Here is a 24868-nt window from a genome sequence, read left to right on the forward strand (position 1 = left end):
GCTTCACTGGCAAACACTGCAAAGTGGCGCTAATGTGTTTAGGTGTGAATAAATCAATCTGGCCACCTTGCAACCACTCTGTCTTGCTGTAGTTAGTTAGTTATTTTTCATATTTTGAATGTTTTATTTCCCTCCACCCTGAGGCTGCACTTAGAAATTGAAAAATGTCAGAAAAAGACGACGACGTTTCCAGCAAAAGTGCTTTTCTTTTTTGGATCCACATATACTGTCTCGGTGTGTTCATTGAACTAGGCCCAGCTGCAGATATTTAGAGTGCCGCCAGCTCACCTGTGCATAGGTCGCCGTGCACGACACAACTCCGTTCATTCCTCTCATTGCTTCTTCCACCATTCCCACATTCCCCTGGTAAGTTCATTGAAGCTATCTGCAGCTTCTCATCTTTGCTGCCCTCAACATAAACCGTCTTTTATTTCAATGAAAAATTAAAAAGGCTTGGCAAGAGCTTTCATTATTTCCACATGTTCTTTTGTTTATTTTTATGTCATCAAAAGAAAAGGACAGCTATAATGAAGACTTGTTTGCCATCCAGCCTTTTTTAGACACATAGTCAAAACTAGGCTGTAATAGAGGCAAGGAAGCTTTCAATATAGTTCAAATTCCATTAATTACATGTGTCTGGTTTAATGTACCAATTTAATGTTTTCCCAAATTAGCCCACCAAACCTAGAAACACTGCCTTTGGCAGTGCTTGTTGTATGGTGTGAATCCATGCAGTACATTTTGACAGAGGCTGCGTTGCAAAAAGCTGCTGGTTATATTTCAAAGTCTTAATTTAATGCATCTGCAGAGAGTTGGGTTTAAGAACTCTGGCTCACGAATCAATTTTAAATCTGGAAGAAACCAAATCTGGTTGGCACAATTAGTTGTTTTTCTCATCATACTTAAAATCCTCGAATGGTTTGAAAAATGCTGCAGTCTGATTGGCTATCATGGGTTGAAAGTTTTTCTAAGGCTATCGTGAATGTTGCTTGGCGTCATGGGAAATAAACATAGGGGGCAAGAGGGAGCAAGGAGGGGGGCATAACTCACACATAAGGGAAATCAGAGACATTACAGAAGAATGCGAAATGTCTTTCATTTGTGAAATAATAGGGCGAGATTAAAGTTTATGGGGCCATGGAGAAAGCGTGTAGTGTGTCGTAGTAGGCCATGCACTGCTTCAGATCCGGCTGCGCATGGCTGAATGGCATTCAAAGAGGATTCTGGGACCACAGAGCTGGGGCACAGTGTGGCCAAAGGCCACGCCTTTTTTTAATCAGACTTGCTGTACAAGCCTAAAGGATATATTCGGTGGATTCTGGGGCGCGCGAGGATTGGGTAAAGAGAGGGGCTGTAGATTCTGGGTGCACATCATGACCAGGGCAAACTGGGAACACAAACCAGCCCTGGCCATTCACATGGACCGGCCCTAAGGGGGAAGGAGGAGGGGCTGCAAGTGTGAAGCACTGCTGCTGCTTTTGTTACAGTGGGCCGATATTGCAACACTGCTGCAAAACCGGCCCCCCAGTTACAGAACCGGCCCAGTGCCCGCGATGGCCAATCCAGCCCTGGTTATGGCCGAAGATGATGTGCGGCATCTAAAGCGGTTCTGCATGCAGATGTGAGCAGGATGTTCTGGGCTACTCGAAAATGGTGCAGGGCAATGCCAAAGTCCATCCTCTGCTGTGCCTGACCCTTGCTTTAGGCTGGGGCAAGACTATAATTAAGAAACCTAAACAAGCATTTGCAATGCAATAGGTCTCGCATTAGGAAATTTTGAGCTATTGGCATTGTAAATGGCAATTTTTTTTATTTCTGTGTTGGTTTTGAAAATTGCTAAATTAATAGCTTTGTCATTTACAATGCCAATAGTTATAACTTTCGCAAATGTGACACCTATAGCATTTGTAATGCAATATGTGTTGTATTTACGTGACTTAGATGTATTGCTATTACAAATAGCAATGGCTTTTAATTTTTTTAAATAATTAATACTTAAATAAAAGTTATTGTAATTTATAATGCCAATAGCTTAAACTTTTGTAAATAACTTTTGTGAAGATTGTGTTAAGTGTATTTTATTGTGACGAAAATCCAAGAACAGAAGTGAAATATTAACATCTTTTTGTGACATTTGTAATAAAGTTTGAGACATTGGGAGAACATATTTGAACCAGTTGTTGTTGAATGGTTGCAAATGATTGATGCTGTGGTGCCCCTGAGTGGTGGTTCTGAGTGAGTGCGATAGAGTGAGTGCGATAGATAGATAGAGTGAGGGCGATAGATAGATAGAGTGAGGGCGATAGAGAGAGTGATTGAGGGCGATAGATAGATAGAGTGAGGGCGATAGATAGATAGAGTGAGGGCGATAGATAGATAGAGTGAGGGCGATAGATAAATAGAGTGAGGGCGATAGATAAATAAAATGAGAGAGATAGATAGATAGATAGATAGATAGATAGATAGATAGATAGATAGATAGATAGAAAGTGCCTATAAATAAACTCATCAAAAACATAAACACCTAATAAACAAAAAGGCCTGATTATTGAACGGGAATAGACCAAGATATTAGATTTGTGCGAATACAATAAACAGAAGCAAGACAGTGAAGGGGCAGGAGAGAGTGAGACGGAAATAGAGGAAGAGTGGAGAGGCCAAAACAGTGAAGGGGCAGGAGAGAGAGAGACGGAAACTGGGGAAGAGTGGAGAGGCCAAGACAGTGAAGGGGCAGGAGAGAGTGAGGCGGAAACTAAGGAAGAGTGGAAAGGCCAAGACAGTGAAGGAGCAAGAGAGAGTGAGGCGGAAACCGAGGAAGAGTGGAGAGGCCAAGACAGTGAAGGGGCAGGAGAGAGTGAAACAGAAATAGAGGAAGAGTGGAGTGTGGAGAGGCCAAGACAGTGAAGGGGCAGGAGAGAGTGAGACGGAAACAGTGGAAGAGTGGAGAGGCCAAGACAGGGAAGGGGCAGGAGAGAGTGATACAGAAATAGAGGAAGAGTGGAGAGGCCAAGACAGGGAAGGGGCAGGAGAGAGTTAGGCAGAAATAGAGGAAGAGTGGAGAGGCCAAGACAGGGAAGGGACAGGAGAGAGTGAGACAGAAATAGAGGAAAAGTGGAGAGGACAAGCCAGTGAAGGGGCAGGAGAGAGTGAGACAGAAATAGAGGAAGAGTGGAGAGGCCAAGACAGTGAAGGGGCAGGAGAGAGTGAGACAGAAACAGAGGATGAGTGGAGAGGCCAAGACAGTGAAGGGGCAGGAGAGAGTGAGACAGAAATAGAGAAAGAGTGGAGAGGCCAAAACAGTGAAAGGGCAGCAGAGAGTGAGACATAAATAGAGGAAGAGTGGAGAGGCCAAGACAGTGAAGGGGCAGGAGAGAGTGAGGTAGAAACTGAGGAAGAGTGGAGAGGTCAAGACAGTGAAGGGGCAGGAGAGAGTGAAACAGAAATAGAGGAAGAGTGGAGAGGCCAAGACAGTGAAGGGGCAGGAGAAAGTGAGAGGGAAACAGAGGAAGAGTGGAGAGGCTAAGACAGGGAAGGGGCAGGAGAGAGTGAGACAGAAATAGAGGAAGAGTGGAGAGGCCAAGACAGTGATAGATTCATAGTCCGTGGCTATCCTGAAAACGTGTCACGGCACCAATCTTCCTGGACTTACGATGGACACCCCTGATGTACTGTTTTGTGTGCATGTGTATGTTGTTTTAAAGGTGTGCTGGCATGCACTTATGATAGTGGATCGTGCATTATTTGGGGTTTGGGTGCACGCACTGTATGCTATGAATTCATCCAGTGTGTGTGAGAGTGTGTGGGCTGTCTGTGCACCCTGTGCGTTAAGGGAGCCCAGGCACAGTTTGACAGCATGAAGAGTGGGCCGCTTGTGCTGTGCTGAATGGGCGAATGAGGAGAGTTTTTTGACGTGTATATCTTTAATCATTTGCAGATGAGCTCGCTCAACTCAGAAATTCAGGTAATTTCTGTGATCACCGTTCTTTACCACGTAATAATTTTTCAAGTCGAATCACGTGACTGATTCTTTATTCCTGTTCGTTTTTTGACCCTTTAGATTCTATATTCCTTTAGCAAATATATACACCAAAGACAACCAGTTACCAGGGTAAGACATTTGATAAAACATTTAAAGATCACACAGCACATCTCTTTTAAAGCATCAAAATTAATAGAGCTTCCTGTTCTTTTCTTTTCTTTTTTCTAGACCCCTGACGAAGGGGTGTAGACCCCGAAATGCATTGGGTTACAAATGTAATTGTGTTTTACTAAAACTGTTTTGGAGAATTGTATATGATTTATTTACATTGACTATTGTTTTTTGATACATTGCTTACAAAATGATATAATTGGATTTTATTGACTAAACTTGTGATGATTTAACAACAAAGTAAAAATTTTAAAAATGGTTTCATTTGTATAAATAAATTACTCGTTGTGCGCACTGGAGTCCTGGAGATCTAGCGATCCCAGGCCATATTCATAGATACTTAAGGGTTTAGCAGGCACTGATCTAGTGCTGCACACATATCGAATTAATGTTAAGAGACTGAAAAATTGAGTGCAATACCCTCAACTACATATACATGAATGGGCGAATGCACCGATTTTATGAGCAAGCCCACTCTCTGATGTGCACACATGCTGCAGAACACCCCTATGGAATTAATGACTCGAACATTCCAGTTACATATGGTGCCAGTGAAACGCTACCGTAGTTTCTGCCGTGAAATATGACTCGCAATCATAGAATGACGAGACACAACTTAGGAGATGCGTCACTTCCTGCTATCGGGGAACAGTAGGGAAATTCAAGATGACTGGCTTAAGGAACGCTGGTTGTCCTTCGTTTTAGCTCAAATATAGTCTGCTTAGCTTTCAGATATGGCAGCTTGAACTTTGTCTTTTATTTTAGAGGATTTTTTTTGATAGTTTTATAGAGTGTAACTCTTCAAGGCACTGCGACTGGCTAAGCAAGTTACACCTGGCTCTGGATTCACAAGAGGGAATGTGGGTGCCAAGTCTTTCTTTACTCTTCAGTGTGTAACACAAGCCTCTCTTGTTTAACCAACCCCACCGTTCAGGGACCAATAAGACTTGGTCACGAGTTGTGAGCCAAGAATGTAGCCAAGTAAGGAAAATATACCGTATCTGGTTTCTTTAATTTTAAAACGCTATCAAGAACGTTGGCTCAATGGGGCAACCCGATTATGACAAAGATAGGAAGGAGGTGGTTGCGCCAGAGAAGAGATAAGAGTGAGCTAGAGAGAGGGGACTTGGAATTTAAAAGTAATGTGGAGATGGGCAGAGGAGGATGAGGGTGACGTGGGAGTGTCCGCTTCAGAGCTCGAGAGAGAGTTGATTGAGGGGCGGAGGAAACAGACGAAGACGGAAAGAGGAAGTGAGAAAGGAGGGTCCGGCTGGGAGCTGGGAAAGAAGCTAAAAGGGCTGAAAGGGAGGGGAGAATGCACGGAGCGCATTCCAATGAAGTCTGGTGCAAGGCGTGGGGGGCGGGGGAGGGGAGCAGGCATATGGTTTTTGAGTGAGCAAGGAAAATATACCGTATCTGGTTTCTTTAATTTTAAAACGCTATCAAAAACGTTGGCTTAATGGGGCAACCCGATTATGACAAAGATAGGAAGGAGGTGGTTGCGCCAGAGAAGAGATGAGAGTGAGCTAGAGAGAGGGGACTTGGAATTTAAAAGTAATGTGGAAATGGGAAGAGGAGGATGAGGGTGACGGGGAGTGTCCGCCACAGAGCTCGGGAGAGAGAGTTGATTGAGGGGCGGAGAAAGCAGACGAAGACGGAAAGAGGAGGTGAGAAAGGAGGGTCAGGCTGGGAGCTGGGAAAGAGGCTGAAAGGGAGGGGAGAATGCACAGAGCGCATTCCAATGAAGTCTGGTGCGAGGCGTAGGGGGCGGGGGAGGGGAGCAGGCATATGGTGTTTGAGTGAGCAGCCTTTGATGTGCGAGCGAGTGTGTGATTGAGAAGTGAGGCCAAGTGCGCGCTAGGGAAGCGTCACAGTTGATTACCTCACATGCATTGGGGACAATCCTTGCTGGTTTCAAGAGTTGGTTTGCCCACAATACTCTCGCAGAACAACGCATGCGCGTTGGTTCTGCGAGACCTAAAAATCACTGATAAAAACACTGTTAAAGGTAAATTATGGCTCTTTACTCAAAAGAGAAATAATGTGTAATAAAAAAGTAATTTATTTTAAGGGATGTTATGGTAAGGTACAAAACCTAAACACCTGTGTTATTCACTGCTTATTGTGAAAAACACAACCCTAAGGCCCCCTGGTGCACTGTTCATGAGCTTACATATGATGTCACAGATAACACCACAATTAACTAGAATAACATCAATAAAGCTGCTTTGGGGCATAGGATCGAATGTTAGGGCCTCCCCAAAAGTCAGGCTCTGCACCAAGACCAGACTGATCATGTCCTTCTGCTGGGCATAAGGTTTCAGATTAAAAGGATTGGTTACAATCAGGGCTGGCTCTAGGGCAGTGCGCCCAGTGCCACCGCACTCGTTACTGACTCCAGGGGGCGCCGTGTTTGTAATTTTATTTTGGTTTCAAAAGCACCTGCTGCCATGTTCCTTGCCTCCAGCAATTTCCAGGAAACAATAAAATGTCAAGATAACCCCGGTGATTATTGTTCCTCCTGGAGAGAGATCCAAGTTTTGTCTATTTGAGGTTTTGACTGATCATAAATTATCACAGAGGATTAATATGCCTTATACAAAGAACGTATACCATGCAGATCACAAAGTGCATATAATTTAGATGGGTTTGTTGGTTACTGTTTTTCTGAGACAACCTTATGTTGCTTGCAGCTGACAGCGCGGCATTATTGAACTGTGAGTCTCCTGAGGCGGAAGCCGGGAGTGAACCCTACTCTTTTTAAAAACTTGATTGTGTATTGTTTTTAACTAAAGACCTACTCACCCCTGCTCTTAAACAGCGTTCTCAGCGCTGCAACGATTCCTTCATCGCCATCACAGAGGGCGAGGCGCGTCCTTAGACACGCCCACCTCAGCTGGCCACGCCCCCTGATATCACTTTAAATAGCGCGCGCAGCTGACAGCGCGGCATTATTGAACTGTGAGTCTCCTGAGGCGGAAGCCGGGAGTGAACCCTACTCTTTTTAAAAACTTGATTGTGTATTGTTTTTAACTAAAGACCTACTCACCCCTGCTCTTAAACAGCGTTTTCAGCGCTGCAACGATTCCTTCATCGCCATCACAGAGGGCGAGGCGCGTCCTTAGACACGCCCACCTCAGCTGGCCACGCCCCCTGATATCACTTTAAATAGCGCGCGCAGCTGACAGCGCGGCATTATTGAACTGTGAGTCTCCTGAGGCGGAAGCCGGGAGTGAACCCTACTCTTTTTAAAAACTTGATTGTGTATTGTTTTTAACTAAAGACCTACTCACCCCTGCTCTTAAACAGCGTTCTCAGCGCTGCAACGATTCCTTCATCGCCATCACAGAGGGCGAGGCGCGTCCTTAGACACGCCCACCTCAGCTGGCCACGCCCCCGTGACGCCCTCCCTCTCAGGTATAAATCATGTGCCTCGCCAGGAAGCGCAGCGGATGGGCGCAGCGGGCGCGCCGTCTGCGCGCCGAAGGCGCGCCAAAGGCAAGCCCGTCTGGGCCCGTCCGGGCCTGGACCGGGCCCAGGGCCTGTCCCCCTGTCCATGCTGCTGATTCCGCACGTATGTGCTGGACCAATTCCCAGCTCCATTCTCTTAATCCCTCCCTCTGTGCGGCCACTACCCCCTGCAACCCTATCCATCTTGAATCAGCTCCATTTCATTGCCCTCAATGCACCTTCACTCTCCCGCCCTTCCTTTCCCATTTGCTACCTTATCCCACGCCGCAGCTCTCAGCCTCTAATCATCGGACGCTGAAAGCAGGCTTAGTCAACTGCCGGTCTCTCCCCCGTCATGCCAATGACATCTGGTTGTTGATTTCCTCCGAGGAGTGGGACATTTTATTCCTCACTGAGTCTTGGATGACTGACTCCTCCTCTCCGGACATCTATTTAGCCATTCCATCAGGCTATGACATAAAATGTGTTAATCGTGCAGGGGGAAAATCGGGAGGCGGACTAGCAATCATCTTTAAATCTTATTTTCAGCTGACCATTACCAAACTTACCAACATTGGTATCATTGAAGCCCTCTATTTCTCAGTATCCGATTCCGCGGCTGTTATTCTAGCTGGCTCTCTAATCTACAACCCCCCCACGGCGGCTTCCCTTTCTCTTACCGCTCTCACTCACCAGTTAGCTGATCTAGCCTTGAAACATCAATACTTTTTAGCTCTAGGTGATTTTAACCTTCACGTTGATAATTCCCTCTGCGCAAAAGCGAATAATTTACTGGAAATCATGGACAGCCTTAATTTCACTCAACTTGTCACCGGTCCTACTCATGTGGCGGGTCACACCCTGGACCTTATTTTCGCTAATTTCCCCACTATCACCGTCTCCCCCTCCCTTCCTCTTACATGGTCCGACCACTACCTTATCCCTTTTTCTTTGGCCTTAGACCGTAAATCTATCCCTCCTGTGCCCAGGAAAGAGCTGGGAAGGAAGTGGCACAAAGTCACTTGCGCTTCCCTGGACCCGATATTCCACTTCCAGACGGACCATCTATCCCCGGATATCGACTCTAATATCGCCAGGCTCAACTCCGCCCTCATCAACGCTATTGACCACATTGCCCCCCAGAAACTCATCACCTCCACTAGATCCCGTCCTTCCGCTCCCTGGTTCTCCACCTCCCTCCGCGAGGAAAAAAGTAGCTGTAAAGCACTCGAACGGAAGTGGAGACTAAATTACGATCTTGAAGCTAAGCTTGCCTATAAGGCGGCCTTGAAAAAATTTCTCAAACATAAAAAAACAGCCATGAAAGATCACTTCTCGCTCCAAATTACCAAAGCCAAAAACTCTTCAAAAACCCTCTTTTCCATCGTTAAAGATTTCATTACCCCTCCGGCCAGGACCACTCAGGTCTCAGCTAGCCAGAAACTATGTGAAGGACTCTCGGACTTTTTCCTCGAAAAGATCGATAAACTCTGCGTCTCCTTCCCTAAAGGGCCAATGCCTCGGCCTCCGTCTACCGATCCCCCTACCTCTCCGTCCCTTCTTGCCTTCAATAAACTTGCCCAGGAGGATGCTATCAGACTACTCATTCATTGCAAGTCTGGTGCACCCTCTGACCCCGTTCCGGCCAAAATTATGGGTGAACTGGCCCCCTTGCTAGCCGACTCTTTCCTCTCCATCTGGAATGCCTCTCTGCACCATGGCTTTTTCCCTACCACCTGGAAGGAAGCCTTGGTGATCCCAATTCTAAAAAAGGCAGATGCCGATCCCACTGTTTTTTCCAACTACCGCCCTATTTCCCTCCTCCCCAAACCTGCAAAGGTTTTGGAAAAAGCCGTGCAGTTGCAACTCACGGAGTACTTGGAGAACAACTTACTACTGCACGACTCGCAATCTGGATTTCGGGCGGGATACAGTACTGAGACGGCTCTGCTGGAGGTCTCGGAGACCATCCGGGAGTGCGTGGACAGAGGCGAGGAGGCCATGCTGGTCCTCCTCGACCTGTCCGCGGCATTCGATACGGTATCCCACCCCATCCTCCTTGACCGACTACGGCATATGGGCATTGGCGGCACTGCCATCAGTTGGATCGAGTCCTTCCTCTCTGGAAGAAGTCAAAGGGTGCTGTTGCGGCCTTTCAGATCGGAGGAAAAACCCCTATCTTGCGGTGTGCCACAGGGCTCGGCCCTCAGCCCTCTGTTTTTTAACATATATCTTGCCCCACTGGCCGGCGTGGTGGAGTCCTACGGAGTCAGGGTGGTCTCTTATGCTGATGATACTCAGCTAGTGTTCTCCTTTAGAGGCCACTCTGACTCCGCGTTCTCCAACTTCCGCCGGTGCCTTAACAACATCAGTGATTGGATGTCTGAAAACCATCTAAGACTCAATGCAGACAAAACAGAGGTGCTGTTTTTTAACCAGAAAAATTCCATCCCCTCCTCCTGGTGGTGGCCCACGGCACTCGATCCCGCTCCCTCTCCCGTCCATTCGGCCCGTAACCTGGGCTTCCATTTCAATGACTCCCTATCATGCAAGACTCAGATTCAAAAAGTGACCTCTGCCTGCTTCCTGAAGCTACGCATGATCAGGAAAATCCTCCCCTATCTCCCTTTGGATTCCCGCCGGACAGTTACCCACGCTCTCATCACGTCCCACCTGGACTATGCTAATAGCCTCTATGCCGGAGCTCCCCAATACCTGATTGACCGGCTGCAGATTGTCCAGAATGCGGCGGCGAGGCTGATTGGTAATATTTCTTATCGTCAGTCAGTTGCCGCATATCGTAGGGAACTGCACTGGCTACCTGTGGCCAGCCGTATTCAGTTTAAGATCCTCACTCTGACTCACCGAGCCATTAATGATCGCGGACCAAACTACCTAAAAAAACGAGTTTCAATATCCCGTTCCATCAGATCTCTGAGATCCAATGACCTATGCCTTCTGATCTCTCCCCGCTTTAGACTATCCAGAATGGGTGGCAGAGGATTCAGTGTAATTGCTGCAAAACTATGGAACTCGCTGCCAGTCGATCTCAGATTCTGCCCTTCCGAATCTTTCTTCCGGGCCAGACTCAAAACCTGGCTCTTTTCTAGACTCTGATTTATCATGCCACTTCCCCTCTCTGTTCCTTCTCTCCCCTCTAAGACTCAGGTTCTAGCGCCGGGACACCCCTCCGGGGGTAGCTGTGCGCTTTATAAGCTACATAAAATAAAATAAATAAATAAAATAAAATAAATTAAAATCCTAATAATGAACAGTGAATGCACACTGCCAAGTATAGATTAGAGCACAGATTAATGTTGCATAAAGGGTTAATTTGGGTAGAAATCGATTCTTATTAATAAAGAGAACCCTCAACTATGGTGTTCTGTTTTCAATTCTGAGTTTGTGCTTCTCCAGACCTAGACCAGACCAACTATACTGCCTACCAGTATGGATGACATGTCATGCCTACATCTCGTTGTCCTCTGGCTTATGTAACATTTCTTATACGCTGATTTAGACACATATGATTGATTGTCTCCATGTAATATGTGTGATGCAAAGTGCTCTGACACCCTACACTGGTATGAGTGGCGCTATGTAACTAATTAAATGCATTTGAAAGGGAGTGGCTATGGAGCCTTGAGGGGCACTGTCATAAGGTGGTGTTGAGGAAATCCATGGTGGAGCTGGTCACCACAACCACCATAGTCAGGGGGGCCCAAACAAACATTGTCGCACTGGGTGCCACCAGTGCTAAAGTCAGCCCATATCAGTCAAGATTCTGCCTCGACTTAGACCTGGTATAGGGTATAGTCAGGTTGGAAACTCCATATTCCCACTGCTCGTTGCCAATTCTTACTTGTGGCTTCCCACTTCATCCAGCTGGTCTTACTATATTCCCACCAGTGAAGCCTCCTGCACTGGTCCCGCCTACCCAGAACCAGTGCAAGCATGTTCTCAAGGCCAGTATTTCTCTCACTCTCCTCTCCGTCCATCCCTGGGTTGCTACATTGTGTTCACGTTGCCCATTCGCGTAGGGGTTCAGCAACAGTGTGGATTTCAGCAGGAAACTGACAGACACTGAACCCAAAGGGGGATGGAGCACTCAGGTTGGGTGTGAAGGGCCAGCCATGCTCCTCCTCTACACTGGGCATGGCCTTTAGTAACTGAAAGTCATTCCTCCTCTGGGTGGTGGTGTTCAGCCCAAGGGCGGGCCCGCTCTATGCGAGTTATGATGTGAGCCCTGACCTCAGCACTCTTCCACACTCGGTTTGAGGTCAAGTCCAGTACATTGAGGGAGTTACGGTTTCCTTGCTCACAATGAGTGGCAAAATACACACACACAACCTAATCTAATATTTAAAATGTAAAATCTAATAAATATTTAAAACGCCTGTACACCCTCAGTTTCTCCATTCCATGCATCGCCACTTCCAACAATTTACATTTAAATTCAAAAGATTCAAAGGTTCAGAATGATTTGCTCTGATTCTTGGGCATGCAGGCTTGTATGAAGACTGTCTTTTTGAGGACCCAACATTCTAAGACAAGAATACCAACAGATTCTGACAGAGCTGAAGAATTGTTTAATTGCTTCCATGAAAAGATAGTGTGGTCATTCCATACCGCTCTCGGTCTCCGGCATATTCCACGCAATACATCCTAAATAATCTCTGATCCGCATAAACCATTCAACATCGTCAGACTGACAACTTAAACCTTACACGAAAGAACAATAATAATGATAAATAGATATGTACATTACATAAATAAGCATCTATAATCTTTTTTAATAGCACATTATATATATAGATTCATAGTCTTCATATATCCTATACATACAAACTTTATCTTACCATGGCGTGGGCCTATGGGTAATTGGTAAGGGGGAACTCACCCAGTGGTTCATAGGTTCAGGGATTCTGGTAGGAGGGAAGTAGAAGGACCCTTGGGTTTTGGAGACTCCCCTATAAGGTTTGGGGCTTACACTGGCCTTGAATATTGGCTGTGTTGAACATGGAAGAAATCTTTTAATAGGAAGAACATCCTTAGCCTGTTTTTGAAGGGTGGCCAATTTTGAAAATTTACTAAAATGGGGAGAGGATAGGTAATATTCCAATTTTATAAGACAACTGTGGTATTTTGGGGCTTACAGTCTCAAGGGCTAGATAAGAGAGGGGAAGATAGAAGGATAAATGTAATGTGGTGTATCTTAGGGGTACTCTCTTCACTGACCTTTGGAATAGATAGATGGTGAGTTGTTAAGCCGAGTGCACTGAAGCTTTTAAAGTGTTTATTGCCAGGCTTATTTCAGGGTTCATTGGGGTATAGGAATGTTACAGAGCAGCCACAGTTTCCACTTTCAAAGTTCTCAGGATGGACAAAGGCCAGGGATAGATTCAGTTCAGCTTCTCCAAAAGACTATCTGGGGCTTCGTGGCTTTCAGGATTAGGCAGGCATATTGTTTTTTGGGGAAAGGAAAAAGGTCTGGGACTACCCAACCACTGCTATAACATGAGGCACATGGCTGGTCTAGGAACAACCACGGCAGCCCGGTAGATGTCCAGGTTTAACTTTCTAGGAAAGTGTGGCAGAAAGTTAGCAAAGGAAGTAATCCCTACAAAGCGAGACTCTGGGTCTCCCAATGCAAAGGTGTGCTTAGGCGGGAGAAGATGGGGATTTTAGGGGTCACTATCTTCAAGGTCATCAAGCTCTTTAATAATGGAACACGTGCCACTTCAATCCTTCAAGGAAGTGCTTCTGACATACCAAGTGCAAAACAACTCAGTCTTTTTGGTCTGCCTGCTGCTGAGCAGCCTGTGTTGCTCAGTGTGCTGGCGCTTCATGTTTTCGCTCCATCCTCTTTCAATATTGAAGGCTGAAGGAGGGACATAATTTGATTTCGCTGGCTGAACACCGATTCCTTGCTCCCGGTTTACTACTCCCCAGGTAACAGCAGAGATAACACTGTACAATAAAACATGTTTACACCATTACTTCTTCTAAAGACAGCTCCCTCTGTTGATGTCTGAGCTCCCAGAAGCCATGGCACTGCCTGTTCATCGCCACCTCCTGGGAGAGGATAAATGCTAGAGTTATCTCTACGACAACACTGGCGACTTCCTCTTAAAGACACCACCGATGGATGGTTGCTCTCTCTGGAAGGTCATAGTTATACTATATAGTTTCACTCTCTGTTTTCAGCACAGTGTTTGTTTTTACTGCAAACAGTTTTACGTCCAAGCTCAAGACGTCCCACAGTGACCTGGGCTCAGCGCCCATTAGCGTGTGGCCCCCGAGTTCATTGGGGAGGCCTCGCCACCAAAGGCCACATCTGAGGTTGTGTCCCTGGCTTTAAGAGGCCGCCCTTTATATGGTTTGGCCTTCCCTAGCGGTGCTGCCTGGGACCTTGTGCTTGATAAATGTCAGAATTGCAGTGCTAGGTAAGATTGTAAGGTCGCAGGAGCCAGAAGTCCAGCAGGGTGCTCGGTCCAGTAGCGGCTCCTCTGCTAAGGCGGAGGAGCATCGTCCCACTGCTTTAAATAATGCTAACTTGGTTATTATCCTTTTATTTGCTCCTGGTGCTGCAGCTTTGCGGGCGTGTAATTAGCGATAAAGGTATTAAATATGAAGAAACATACGTAGAAGCTATTTCTAATGCACCTTCGCTAAAAAACAAAGAAGAAGTTTGTTAATTTTTGGGTTTAGTAGAGTTCTACTCAAAAAATGTGAACAAGTTCTCAGAAAAAACACATGAGATGTGTATGCTGCGGAAGAATAAAATCAAGTGTGAGTGGTCTCAATGGCAGAAGTATTTTATGGAAATAAAACAAACCATTCCCAAGGCACCAAGGTTGCAAGGATTCGATTCTAATGCAGATACTTTTGTCACTACAGACACAAGTGGTAAAGGTTTAGGGAGTGTACTTACTCAAAAAATTAGGAATGGGTTTAAAGTGGTTATTGGTTTTTCGTCCTGTTCATTGACACCCTCGGAAGAACAGTATTCTGTGACAGAAATAGATAGGTTAGCTTGAGTATGAGCATTGGCACATTTTCGTAAATTATTGTGGGGCAGAAAATTCATTGTCCGTTCTGTTCATAAACCTTCGACAACATTGTTGACAACGGGTGACTTATCCAGAACTTCAGCACGTGTTGCTAGGCTTTCCATGAGGTTACAAGACTTTTTATGAAGTACAAATTGTTCCGGGAAGGAAAAATATGATGGCAGATTTGTTGAGCCTGTTATCCTTACCTCTTAGGGAAGTGGATAACAGCCCTTGCAATGATGTGTGTGTGGCATGGGTTTTCAATAATGGAGAATCCAAAAGTTTGAAAGAAGATGAATGGATAGCGGCTTTCAAGGAGGATGATGTATTAAATTTGGTCAGGAGTAAAATTGTAAATAGTTGGGAAGATTGTATGAAGACAGACCTTGGTGAAATGAAAGCTTTTAGGGAGATGATAGATAGATTGGGATTGGAAGGCATGTTTGAGGTAAGGCATGTTTGAGGTAAGGGCTCACAAAATTGTACCTCCATGCAATATTAGAAACAGGATCATATTATTATGTCATGAGGAACATGCGGGTATTATACGGACCAAATGTAACATTAAAGATTTGTATCGGTGGCCTAAAGTTGATGCTGAAATAGTGAGATTTGTATGGTCCTGCATAGATTGTGAGAAAGCTGACAAGCCACTTAAGACAGTCAACCCTCTTTTGAGTTCATTGAGGTGTCCCAATTTGCCCTGGGAGGAAGTTGCTCTGGATATCATGGGTCCAGTAGTATGGAGTGATGGATCTAGCAAATATATTTTGGTATTAGTGGATTTATTCTCTAAATTGCTTAAATCAGAAGTGGTTGACACTAAATCATTCTTGAATGACATATTTTTGAGGGAAGGTTTTCCTTATCGTACTTACAGACAATAGTGTACAGTTTAAATCGGAGGAAATTAAGATGTTCATGGAAATTGCTGGTTTTGCACAGAAATTCACTGCACTATATCCTCCAGGGGGAATGCTGTTGAGAAAAGGGCTAACAGAAACATAAAATGGGAAATTTCAGTTAGCTAGTCAAAGAAGAAAGAATTGAGAGAATAAATTGAAGAAAATGGTATGGACACAGAGTAACAGTTCATGATTCAGTTGGATAAAGGCAGTTTAACATTGAGAGGACGTAAGCCCCATTCTAAAGCTAATCCGGGGTGGATGAGAAGAGGTAACAAAGTGCCATGGAGTACTGAGAAAGTTGGAAAGTGGGTAATTTGTACCCGAAGGTGGGTCAATGGGTACGAGTGAAATATGCTAGGAAGGTGCCTAAAAGGCAAAGCAAATTTAACCAACCTGTTAGGGTTGTGGAAGTAATGAAAAACACAGTGTAGTTGGAGGAAGGCAGTATTTGTCACATGAGTAGGTTGGCTAGGGTTAGAGAAAGTGACCATGGTGTGCTTGAATTGAACCTAGATGTAAAAATACTTTGTTGTAATATGTACTGGTGGATTGATAGTTTTGCTGATGCTGATGTTGTAGAGATTGTTTTGAATCAAGGATTGCAAGAAGAAGGGGATGGGGTTGTGAGCAGGAATAACAGGAGGCAGAAAGTATCAAGAGACTATGGAGATGGAACAAGAGACTCTGGGGTTGGAACAGAGGTGAATAGTGAAGTCATGAATGGTGGTGAAGTTGTGGATGGTGGTAATCAGAGTGATTGTTCAGTAGGTGGAAAGACCAGTGCTTTTGGCAGAAGTATAAATAAACCAAAGAAGTTAGAAGATTTCGTCTGTAGTGTGTAAAATGTTATTGTTAGCTTATTGTTAAAAAAATGCCTTATCTGGTTGTAAGAATTTGTAAATGTATCCATTAGGTGTATATAGGTGTATATGTTTATTATTATTTTTCAATTGTGTAAAGTAAAGGTTTTTATCTTAGTTTGTGCTGGTAGAATGTGAGGTTAGAATTAGAATATTGTTTCCCTTTCATGTACTGAAGAGGGGGATTAGAATGTTTTGTCTTCACATGATGCTGCGCTCTCCCTTTGCTGGGACAGGGCCAAGAAGCTGTATGAGATAGCTCAATAAAATACCTTCCAAGTAACAGTGGTGTTCGAGAGGATTACTACAGGCTGCTCTGCTCAGAGAGCAGGGAAGGGGAGCAGTGGTGAGTACACTGTAAGTGCGCATGACTGTTTGGCCAGCCGTCTCGGGCAGGCCAAACCATGAGCACTTTGCATATTCTCCATCCAGGCTGCATTACAGCCTGGATGGAGAACATACCCAAACTCCCCATGCTTGTCTGAGTGCCGAACCACGGCACCCCGACCAACCACAATCTGCACTACACAGTTGTGATTGGCATAGGGGAGCCTGGATGTGCTTCCTGTTCTGGAGGTGCAGCGGGACGAGAAGGAGAGACGGAGGAGAGACGACGCAGTATGTTTTTTTAAAGTTTTTTTTTAGATCCCATTACCCCCTCATGCCCACTGCCCCACCAACCCCGATTTGTGCTGGTCGCCCCTGGCTGGGTCCAGACTAAGGGCCGCCTGGCGGGCAAGTAGGAAGCGTCGGCGCCGACCATAGCCGTTCGGGTCCCCTGGGCTTGTATTGGAGTGTTCCTTGTCGGGGGTTTCGACTAGGTCGTTAAGCCTACTGGCAAGGTGATGCGTCCGGCAGGTGCCCAGCGGGCAGCCACGCTTGGGAATTTTGGGACGGCGATTTTGTCTCTGTTCTCTCTGGTGAGGCACGGCCCTGTAAGAGGAAAACATTCACAAGATTCAGAACACGCCCTGGGGATTAAAGACATGTCATGCAGCAGCGCCATGTTTGGACACCTCAGCAGGGCCAGTGTGCTCACGCTCGCCCGAAAGAGACGAAGAGGGAGAAGCAACAAAAGAAAAGGAGGGGGATAAACATAGATGGGATGAATGGGGTGAAAGCAGGAGAGAGAGATGGAGGACAAACAGCGAGTGAGAGACACATCCTTACCCGTGGTGGGAGCTGAAGATACCGCCTTGCTCACCCTCTGACTTCCGTGTCGGTAGAGCATTCAGACTCTTCAGGAAGGACGCCACTGGGGGTGGATGGCGCCTGGAAGGTCTGCAGAGGAGACAGTGAGGGAAATGAACATCAGTACCAGAATACTGCTATAATTTGTTCACAGAATAGCTGAAGTGTATAAGAAGTGAGGGCCAAGTACTTCTATTGCTGTTTTACTAGAGGCTAAGTACGTTTTCTGCACTGATAAAATCAAACGCATGAAACATCTGTTAGAATGAATTTGTAAGTAGATTCTTCAAGTTTGTTGTAGAGCATTAAGTAAGGCGACAGGCTAAACAAACGACAACCAGCAACTGTCAACCCTCTTCCCAATATTCCTATTCCACCTCAGCAATGGTTGCACAAGTGGATCATGCACCAACAGTTCTAAACACAGAACCCAACACATCTTTCCCTTTATAATAAAACTAAAACGACAAAACTACAAACCAATAATATATAAAATGATAATAAAATCATGCATATCATACATACTGTAACATACAGGGATAAAGGAGAAAAACAAAAAAATAATAACATTTTAGTGAAGAGTAAAAACATATTGTGAGAAAGTGGCTCTATATATACAGGACTAGAAGGAAGTACAGTATGTATAGAGTCCACCAACCCCAGAGGTTAAAGTCAGAACTGACCTTACTCTCCAAAGTGGTAGCTTGGTCGAGCAGTAAGGCAGTACCAGAGGACAGTGTAAAGCATTTGTTGTACACACTCAGTCAGCAAAAGGTTTCACACACTCAAGAACTGAACTCCAGGCCAATTGTTGTTATATCCTCAGATATTGTTGTTTTATTTTTAGAACCAACAGTTATAAAAATATACTTTTCAAGGTATGAGTACTCTCATGTAAATACTTTGTAGAGGAGCAATAAGTTTGTACACACAATAATTACAGGATAGCTAATAAGCAACACAGTTCTTAAACAAACTCTTGCATTGAGCTCAATGGGTTTTTCATAGGTAAGTACAGTTGATTACTTTATGGATTACTTTGGTAGTTCCAAGACTAGATCTTAGATTCAGTCCTGGGGTCTAAGCTGAAACCAGGTTAGCAAAAACGTTTTAGTTAATGTGATGAATTTTCCTGAATATAAAGCTGTTTTAAAAGTTCACACTTGGAAACTTTTCAAGGTGATTCTGACAATGTTATCCAATGGGAGGAAATTAAGGTTACAGGTAAAGTACGATCGCGTTACTTTTGTAACCCAGCACTAGTCTCCTAGGGCCAGCACTGGGGGCCTTACTCAAAACAGGTAGGTAATTGCGTTTCAGTATTTCGTTCGATTTTTAAAGAATATTTGCAGTTTTCAAAAGTAGACACTTAGAAGAAATTTCATAGAAAAGCAGACAATGGTTTCCTATGGAGAAAATACAGGTTACTAGTAAACCCGCTAGGGATTACTTTTGCGGTTCAGTACTGGGCTGAAAGGTACAGTACTGGCTTCTCTCCTGATCACAGGTGAGTATTTTCGAATTCGGACTTTGGCTGATTGTATAGGAATATTTTCAGTTTTCGAAACTTCACATTTAGAAAATGTTCGAGTCAAGATGGGTCAATGTTATCCAATAAGAAACACTACGGTAGGGGAGGGCCAGGTGGGGTGAGGCAAGTCTACCTTACAGATTAAGGTAAGAACTATATGGCGTTTGGATAATAATATGTATCTCCGAATGGATGGCAACTGACTCTCTAATAATAAGAGTGTATATATCAACATCTTTTTAGTGTGATTTCATTGTTGATCCATAGATGATGGACTTACTCTAAAGCTCATAGGATACAGATAGCCTAACCTGACACTCACTTCCTTCCACAGTGATCGGCACTAACTGTAATGGCATTTGGACTATACAGGTGACTTTCTGCACTTGTCTTATTTTTCCTTTTGTCACCCTTTCACTTTATGATTTATTCACGTTGTGCAGTAGCATTAGCATTAAAGTCCTGGTCCTGATGAAAGCAAGGACGCAATAGTCCATGTTTGCTGAAACATGTCGACGGACCCTACCTCAGACAGTCTACCTAATTTGACTGCCTAAGGTTACATACATTTTTAACCTTGGTATTGAGAGCATACACAGAATAAATATCGTTCCGTGCTCTTTTGACCAATTTTAACACACTCTTTTGTCTTGGTTTCTTTTTTCACTCACATTTATTCGCACTGCACACCCCAGTCCCATGTCTTTTTCCACTCATTAAGATCGAGTGGTAGACCACACTGTAATCAATAACCACGTAAGGGACCTCCTTACCACCAGGTCATCCTTTGATTGTGGCACTGATTTTCTCAGACGGGTGGTCCGGATAAAATCCCAAATGATGAAGGGCGGATCCGTATGGTGACTGATGGGTATTTTCCTCATCCCTTGAGAGCCTTTTGTGTCGAATCATTTTTGACCCCTGGGTGATTAGGGGACTGTGGTTGATTAGGCGGCTAGCGTACACCTTTGAGCTGTGTTTGGTTTTAGACCCTCTGGTACCTATTGTTGTTTTCAATGTTATCCAATGACAGATAAGTGAATTACCGGTTTCCAGGTGAGTACTTGGTTGGTGAAGTTAGGGTTGTGGGCTTAGACTCAGGGGTCCCCCAGGGTCAGGTGAATACAGTTAGTTCAGTCCCAGCGGCGCAGGGGCGGCCGGGTGCAGAGGTAGGTAGGCCCAATGTTATCCAATGAGGGAAGGGGGCCTTCGGTTGGTAGCGGCTGGCTAGCAGGCCACGCGGCTCTGGGAGCTGGGCTCCTGGTCACTTGCTCATGGCAAGGGGTGAAGTAAGATAGGATAGAGAGGTCACAGCCAGCGGCACTCAGGCAGCTGGGTGCAGGGTGCTTTTGAGCCGTCGGGCGCTCAATGTTATCTAATGAGGATCTTGAAAAAGGAACAAAGGCTGCAGGCTCGGGGACGGTGAATCTCCAGGGGCGACCAGCACTTCGAGAGGTAGGTTGGGATCTTGGAGCACAGGTAGGTACCCCAAAGGGAGGCACAGGATGCAGGGGCGCGGGGCGCTGGGTGCAGGGGTGTCTTTAGGGGTCGGAAAAGCTTACCCTCGTCTGGTCGCGGTTGGGATGGGAGTCTGCAGGTGTTGGCTGGTTCGTCGAGGAGGGTCTTTGGGCACTGGACTTCGGGTCCCAGTTGCCAGGGGAACGTCCTCGTGGTCTTGGTTCGGGTTGGCCCTGCCCGAGCTCGGCTGGTGCAGAGTGGGCTGGTCCGGAGCTTCCTGGCGGGCACCAGGTGGGTTGTCGCAGCAGAGCCTCTGCTGATGGGAGTCCCAATCTTCGAGAGGGTCAAGGCAGGCAGGTCCTCTGGGTGTCCCAAGGTTGCTGTCCGTGGAGGTCGCCGGGATTAGGCAGGAGCAGGTTCCAGGATCATCAGGTTGGTAGGGCTGGGGCCAAGTCAGTTGTTGTTGTCCTGTTGTTAGCAGCTGCGCGGCGTGTCTTCTTCTTCTTGATCTTCTGTCTTCTTTTGTTATTGGGATCTAAGGAAGGAAGGTTCAGGGAGCCCCTAAATACTAAATGTAGGGGTGTTACAGGTAGGGCAAGGGCAGGGACCAATGGGTCCCTGTCCTGGGGTGAGTACACCCCTTAGCCTGCTCCTCTCCTGTGGGAGGGGGACAGGAGCCTAGCTGGGATTGGGCAGGACTCCCCATCTACAAGATGGCCGGAGCCCGCGGTCGTGCTTCACCTCGCCTCCTCCACCTGAGGGGTGGAGTTGGCACAGGTTGGCACACCCCCCTTCCTGAAGCAGTTTTTCCCGCCAATCTTCCGGCCAGAGTGGGAGTAGAACTGGTGGGGGGCTGGTTGCTGGGTACAGCAAATGGTCTGGAGAAGCTCTCAGAGGCGGTATGCCTTTGAAGCTTCCCCCTGTCCATCCTGGGGGAGGAGACATAGCACCTCGCCCAGGATGTGCATTGTTTCAGGACCAGGAGAGCGGGGGCTCTCCTACCCAGGGGTCCAGCAACATTTCTGCTGTGTGGCAGCCTCTGCAGCCACTCAGCCCAGACGTGGATTGTAGGTTCAGGTTTTGGAGAGCATCTCTAAGATGCCCTCTCGTGCCCTCCTGTGCATGTTACATTAAATCCCACACTAGCATCAGTGCGGGTTTAATGTGCTGAGAAGTTTGGTACCAAACTTGTCAGTCTTCAGTGTAGCCATTATGGTGCTGTGGAGTTCGTAATGACAACCTCCCAGCACCATATACTCTTAAATGGCATCACTGCACTTACAGTGCCCAGGAATGGGCCCTGGGTACTGTAAGGGGAACAGGGCTCATGCACCGGTGCCCTCACCTTTGGCATAGGGCACCCAGCTAGAGGGGTGACTGAAGTATGCCAGGGCAGTGGGCTCTGCGGGCATGGCACACAGGGATGTGTGCCATGTCGACTCTTGTTTTAGTTCTGTACTTAGGCATGCAGCCTGCAAAGGTAGTGTGTGGGTGCCAGGTTACAGGACCCCTGAGGGTGGCACAACCAGTGCTGCAGCCCTCAGGGGTCTTCTCTGGTCACCATGCCCTGGGTACCTAGAGTACCATTTGCTAGGGGCTGACAGGTGGCCAGAGGTGCCAATTTAGGTTTTAGTTTCAACACAGTTTTAGGGAAGGAACACAGGCCCTGGGTACCTGTACCTGGTTGGCAGGAACCCAGGGCACACTCAGTCAAAGCACATCAGCAGTTCAGAAAGAAGTGGGGGCATACCAACGCAAGAAAGATGGCACTTTCTCACACAACCCCCCCCCCCCCAAACGAAAGGTGATGAGACTAACCTTGCCCTAGGGAGTCTTCATTGTCTAAGTGGAAGAACCTGGAAAGTCCATCTACATTGGTAGACGTCCTCAAGGCAAAAGACGGGGATGAAGGATGTCTCTTCAAATGTATTTGAAGGTGTTTAATCAGCCCGCAACCGGTTCTAGACGGGTCTGACCGTCGCTTCCTCAAAACGGGGGTCCGAATTTCAAGGCAAACGTCAAATGGGTTTCACAAATGCCGGTGTAACAGCGTCCTAGTCCGCGGTTCCTTGCAAGGAACCGCGGACTAGGACGCTGTTGCCCCGTCTTTTGCCTTGAGGACGTTTTTTGAGAACTGACTGCTGGTTTTTCTATAAATCTTGAAGGGACATCCTTAACCCCTTCCTGCCCTCACTTTGATAGTGACTCGAAAATAGATTGGCAATAATCGCAGGCAAGATTTGGAACAATTGGGCACACCATTAATCGGTCACCTTGAACTATTACTGGTGACATATCTGCATTTCTTTTGAAACCTTGGTACTCTCACGTTCCTCGTTCCACCCCTTTACTGTCCTGAAGAAGACCAGTAGCAGAGGTGTTAATCTTCCCTCCATTGCGCCAGGGTCGAAACGTCGACGCCCATCCCCCCGTTCTTACTGTGCTTTAGGGGCCTGCACCCTTGTGTCCCTTCCCCGCCCTCTTGTTTTGAATTGTATTGTGGGCAGGCTTCCTTATTGTTCAACTTGCATAATTGAATTTTAGTTGTCCTATAATTATAGTAATTTTGCTTACAAAATTGGTTTAATTTTTCTTATCCTTTTCCCTCACTTGAGCACGTACCTTTTCACTTTTCCTACTGCATCTAGCAGTGCTTTTCAAATTGTGCCTAATTGAAATGTTTTTTAAAATAATGTTGTGCTGTAAATAAATTGTTTGTATTTGAATTTTGAAAATTGATTTTTCATAAAATTGGTTTAACCTTTGGTCAATTGGTTTATGTATCTGGCCCCTTGATTGTTGTGTTGTCACTTTTCTTTCCTTTTTAGGATTGAAATACACAGTGAAAAGTACTATTCATTCATTTATTGAACCTTGGAATGGGGTGAGCATCTGTCTTGGTGACAGAGTTGAGCCCTCTATAGTCCACACAAAGCCTAATTTCTCTCTTTCTACCCTGTTGATGAGGTTTGGGGACTAGAACCACTGGGCTAGCCCAGGGGCTCTCAGAGGGTTCAATCACCGCTAGCTCCATCATCTTGCTGACTTCAGCTTTGATGCTTTCCTTGACTTGGTCTGATTGTCGATAGATTTTGTTTTTGACAGGGTTACTGTCACCAGTGTCCACATCATGGGTACACTTGCTGGTCAGACCAGCGGTCAAGGAAAAGATAGATGCTAGCAAACTGCTGCAAGACTTGCTTGCAGTGCCTGCTGTTGGGGAGTGAGGGTGTCTGAAAAGACTACTCTATCCACTGACCCATCTTTTGGGCTGGCAGAGAGGAGATCAGGGAGAGGTTCACTCTCTGCTTCCTGTTCCTCATCAGTCACCATCAGCATCGTGAGGTCAGCCCTGTCATGGTAGAGTTTGAGGCGTTTCACATGGATAACCCTTTTGGGGGCCCTGTTGGTGCCCAGGTCCACTAAGTAAGTGACCTCACTCTTTTTCTCCAGGATAGGGTAAGGGCCACTCCATCTGTCTTGGAGAGCCCTAGGTGCCACTGGCTCCAAAGCCCACACCTGTTGCCCAGGTTGAAACTCAACCATGGCAGCTGTTTGGTCATACCAGTGCTTCTGCAGCTCCTGGCTGGCCTCAAGATTTTCGGATGCTTTATCCATGTACTCAGCCATTCTGAACCTTAGGCCAATCACATAGTCCACAATGTCCTGTTGGGTTCTTGCAGAGGCCTCTCCCAACCCTCCTTTACAAGACAAATTGGTCCCCCTTACAGGATGATCAAACAGAAGTTCAAAGGGTGGAAACCCCACTCCCTTCTGTGGCACTTCCCTATAAGCGAAAAGCAGGCATGGCAACAGGACATCCCATCACCTTTTGAGTTTTTCAGGGAGCCCCATGATCATACCTTTCAGTGTCTTGTTGAATCTTTCTATAAGACCATTGGTTTGTGGGTGGTATTGGGTAGTGAACTTGTACTGCACCCCACACTCCTTCCACATGTGTTTCAGGTAAGCAGACATGAAGTTGATACCTCTGTCTGAAACCACCTCCTTAGGAAACCCTACCCGGGTGAAGATACCTAGGAGGGCCTTGGCTACTGCAGGAGTTGTAGTGACCCTAAGGGGAATTGCATCAGGGTACCCAGTAGCATGATCCACTACTACTAGAATGAATTTGTTCCCTGAGGCTGTGGGAGTTTCGAGTGGACTCACAAAGTCCCCACCTACCCTTTCAAAGGGTACCCCCACCACTGGCACTGGTATCAGGGGGGCCTTTGGCTTGCCACCTGTCTTGCCACTGGCCTGAC

General features: G+C 46.2%; 1 protein-coding gene across 1 annotated transcript in view; it reads right to left on the bottom strand.

Moving 5' to 3' along the window:
- The window catches only part of LOC147671298 (uncharacterized), a 58668-nt gene that overhangs the window by 5306 nt on the left and 28494 nt on the right, over positions 1-24868 (bottom strand). Inside the window, exons 2-3 of the mRNA XM_086948090.1 lie at positions 17594-17704; positions 17105-17356 (exon numbers count right to left, since the gene is read on the bottom strand). Coding sequence (XP_086804216.1) covers positions 17105-17356; positions 17594-17704 — 363 coding nt within the window. The remainder of the gene's footprint in view (positions 1-17104; positions 17357-17593; positions 17705-24868) is intronic.

The sequence above is a fragment of the Lissotriton vulgaris genome, unplaced genomic scaffold (assembly GCF_964263255.1).
Source record: "Lissotriton vulgaris unplaced genomic scaffold, aLisVul1.2 SCAFFOLD_773, whole genome shotgun sequence".
Taxonomy (NCBI): domain Eukaryota; kingdom Metazoa; phylum Chordata; class Amphibia; order Caudata; family Salamandridae; genus Lissotriton; species Lissotriton vulgaris.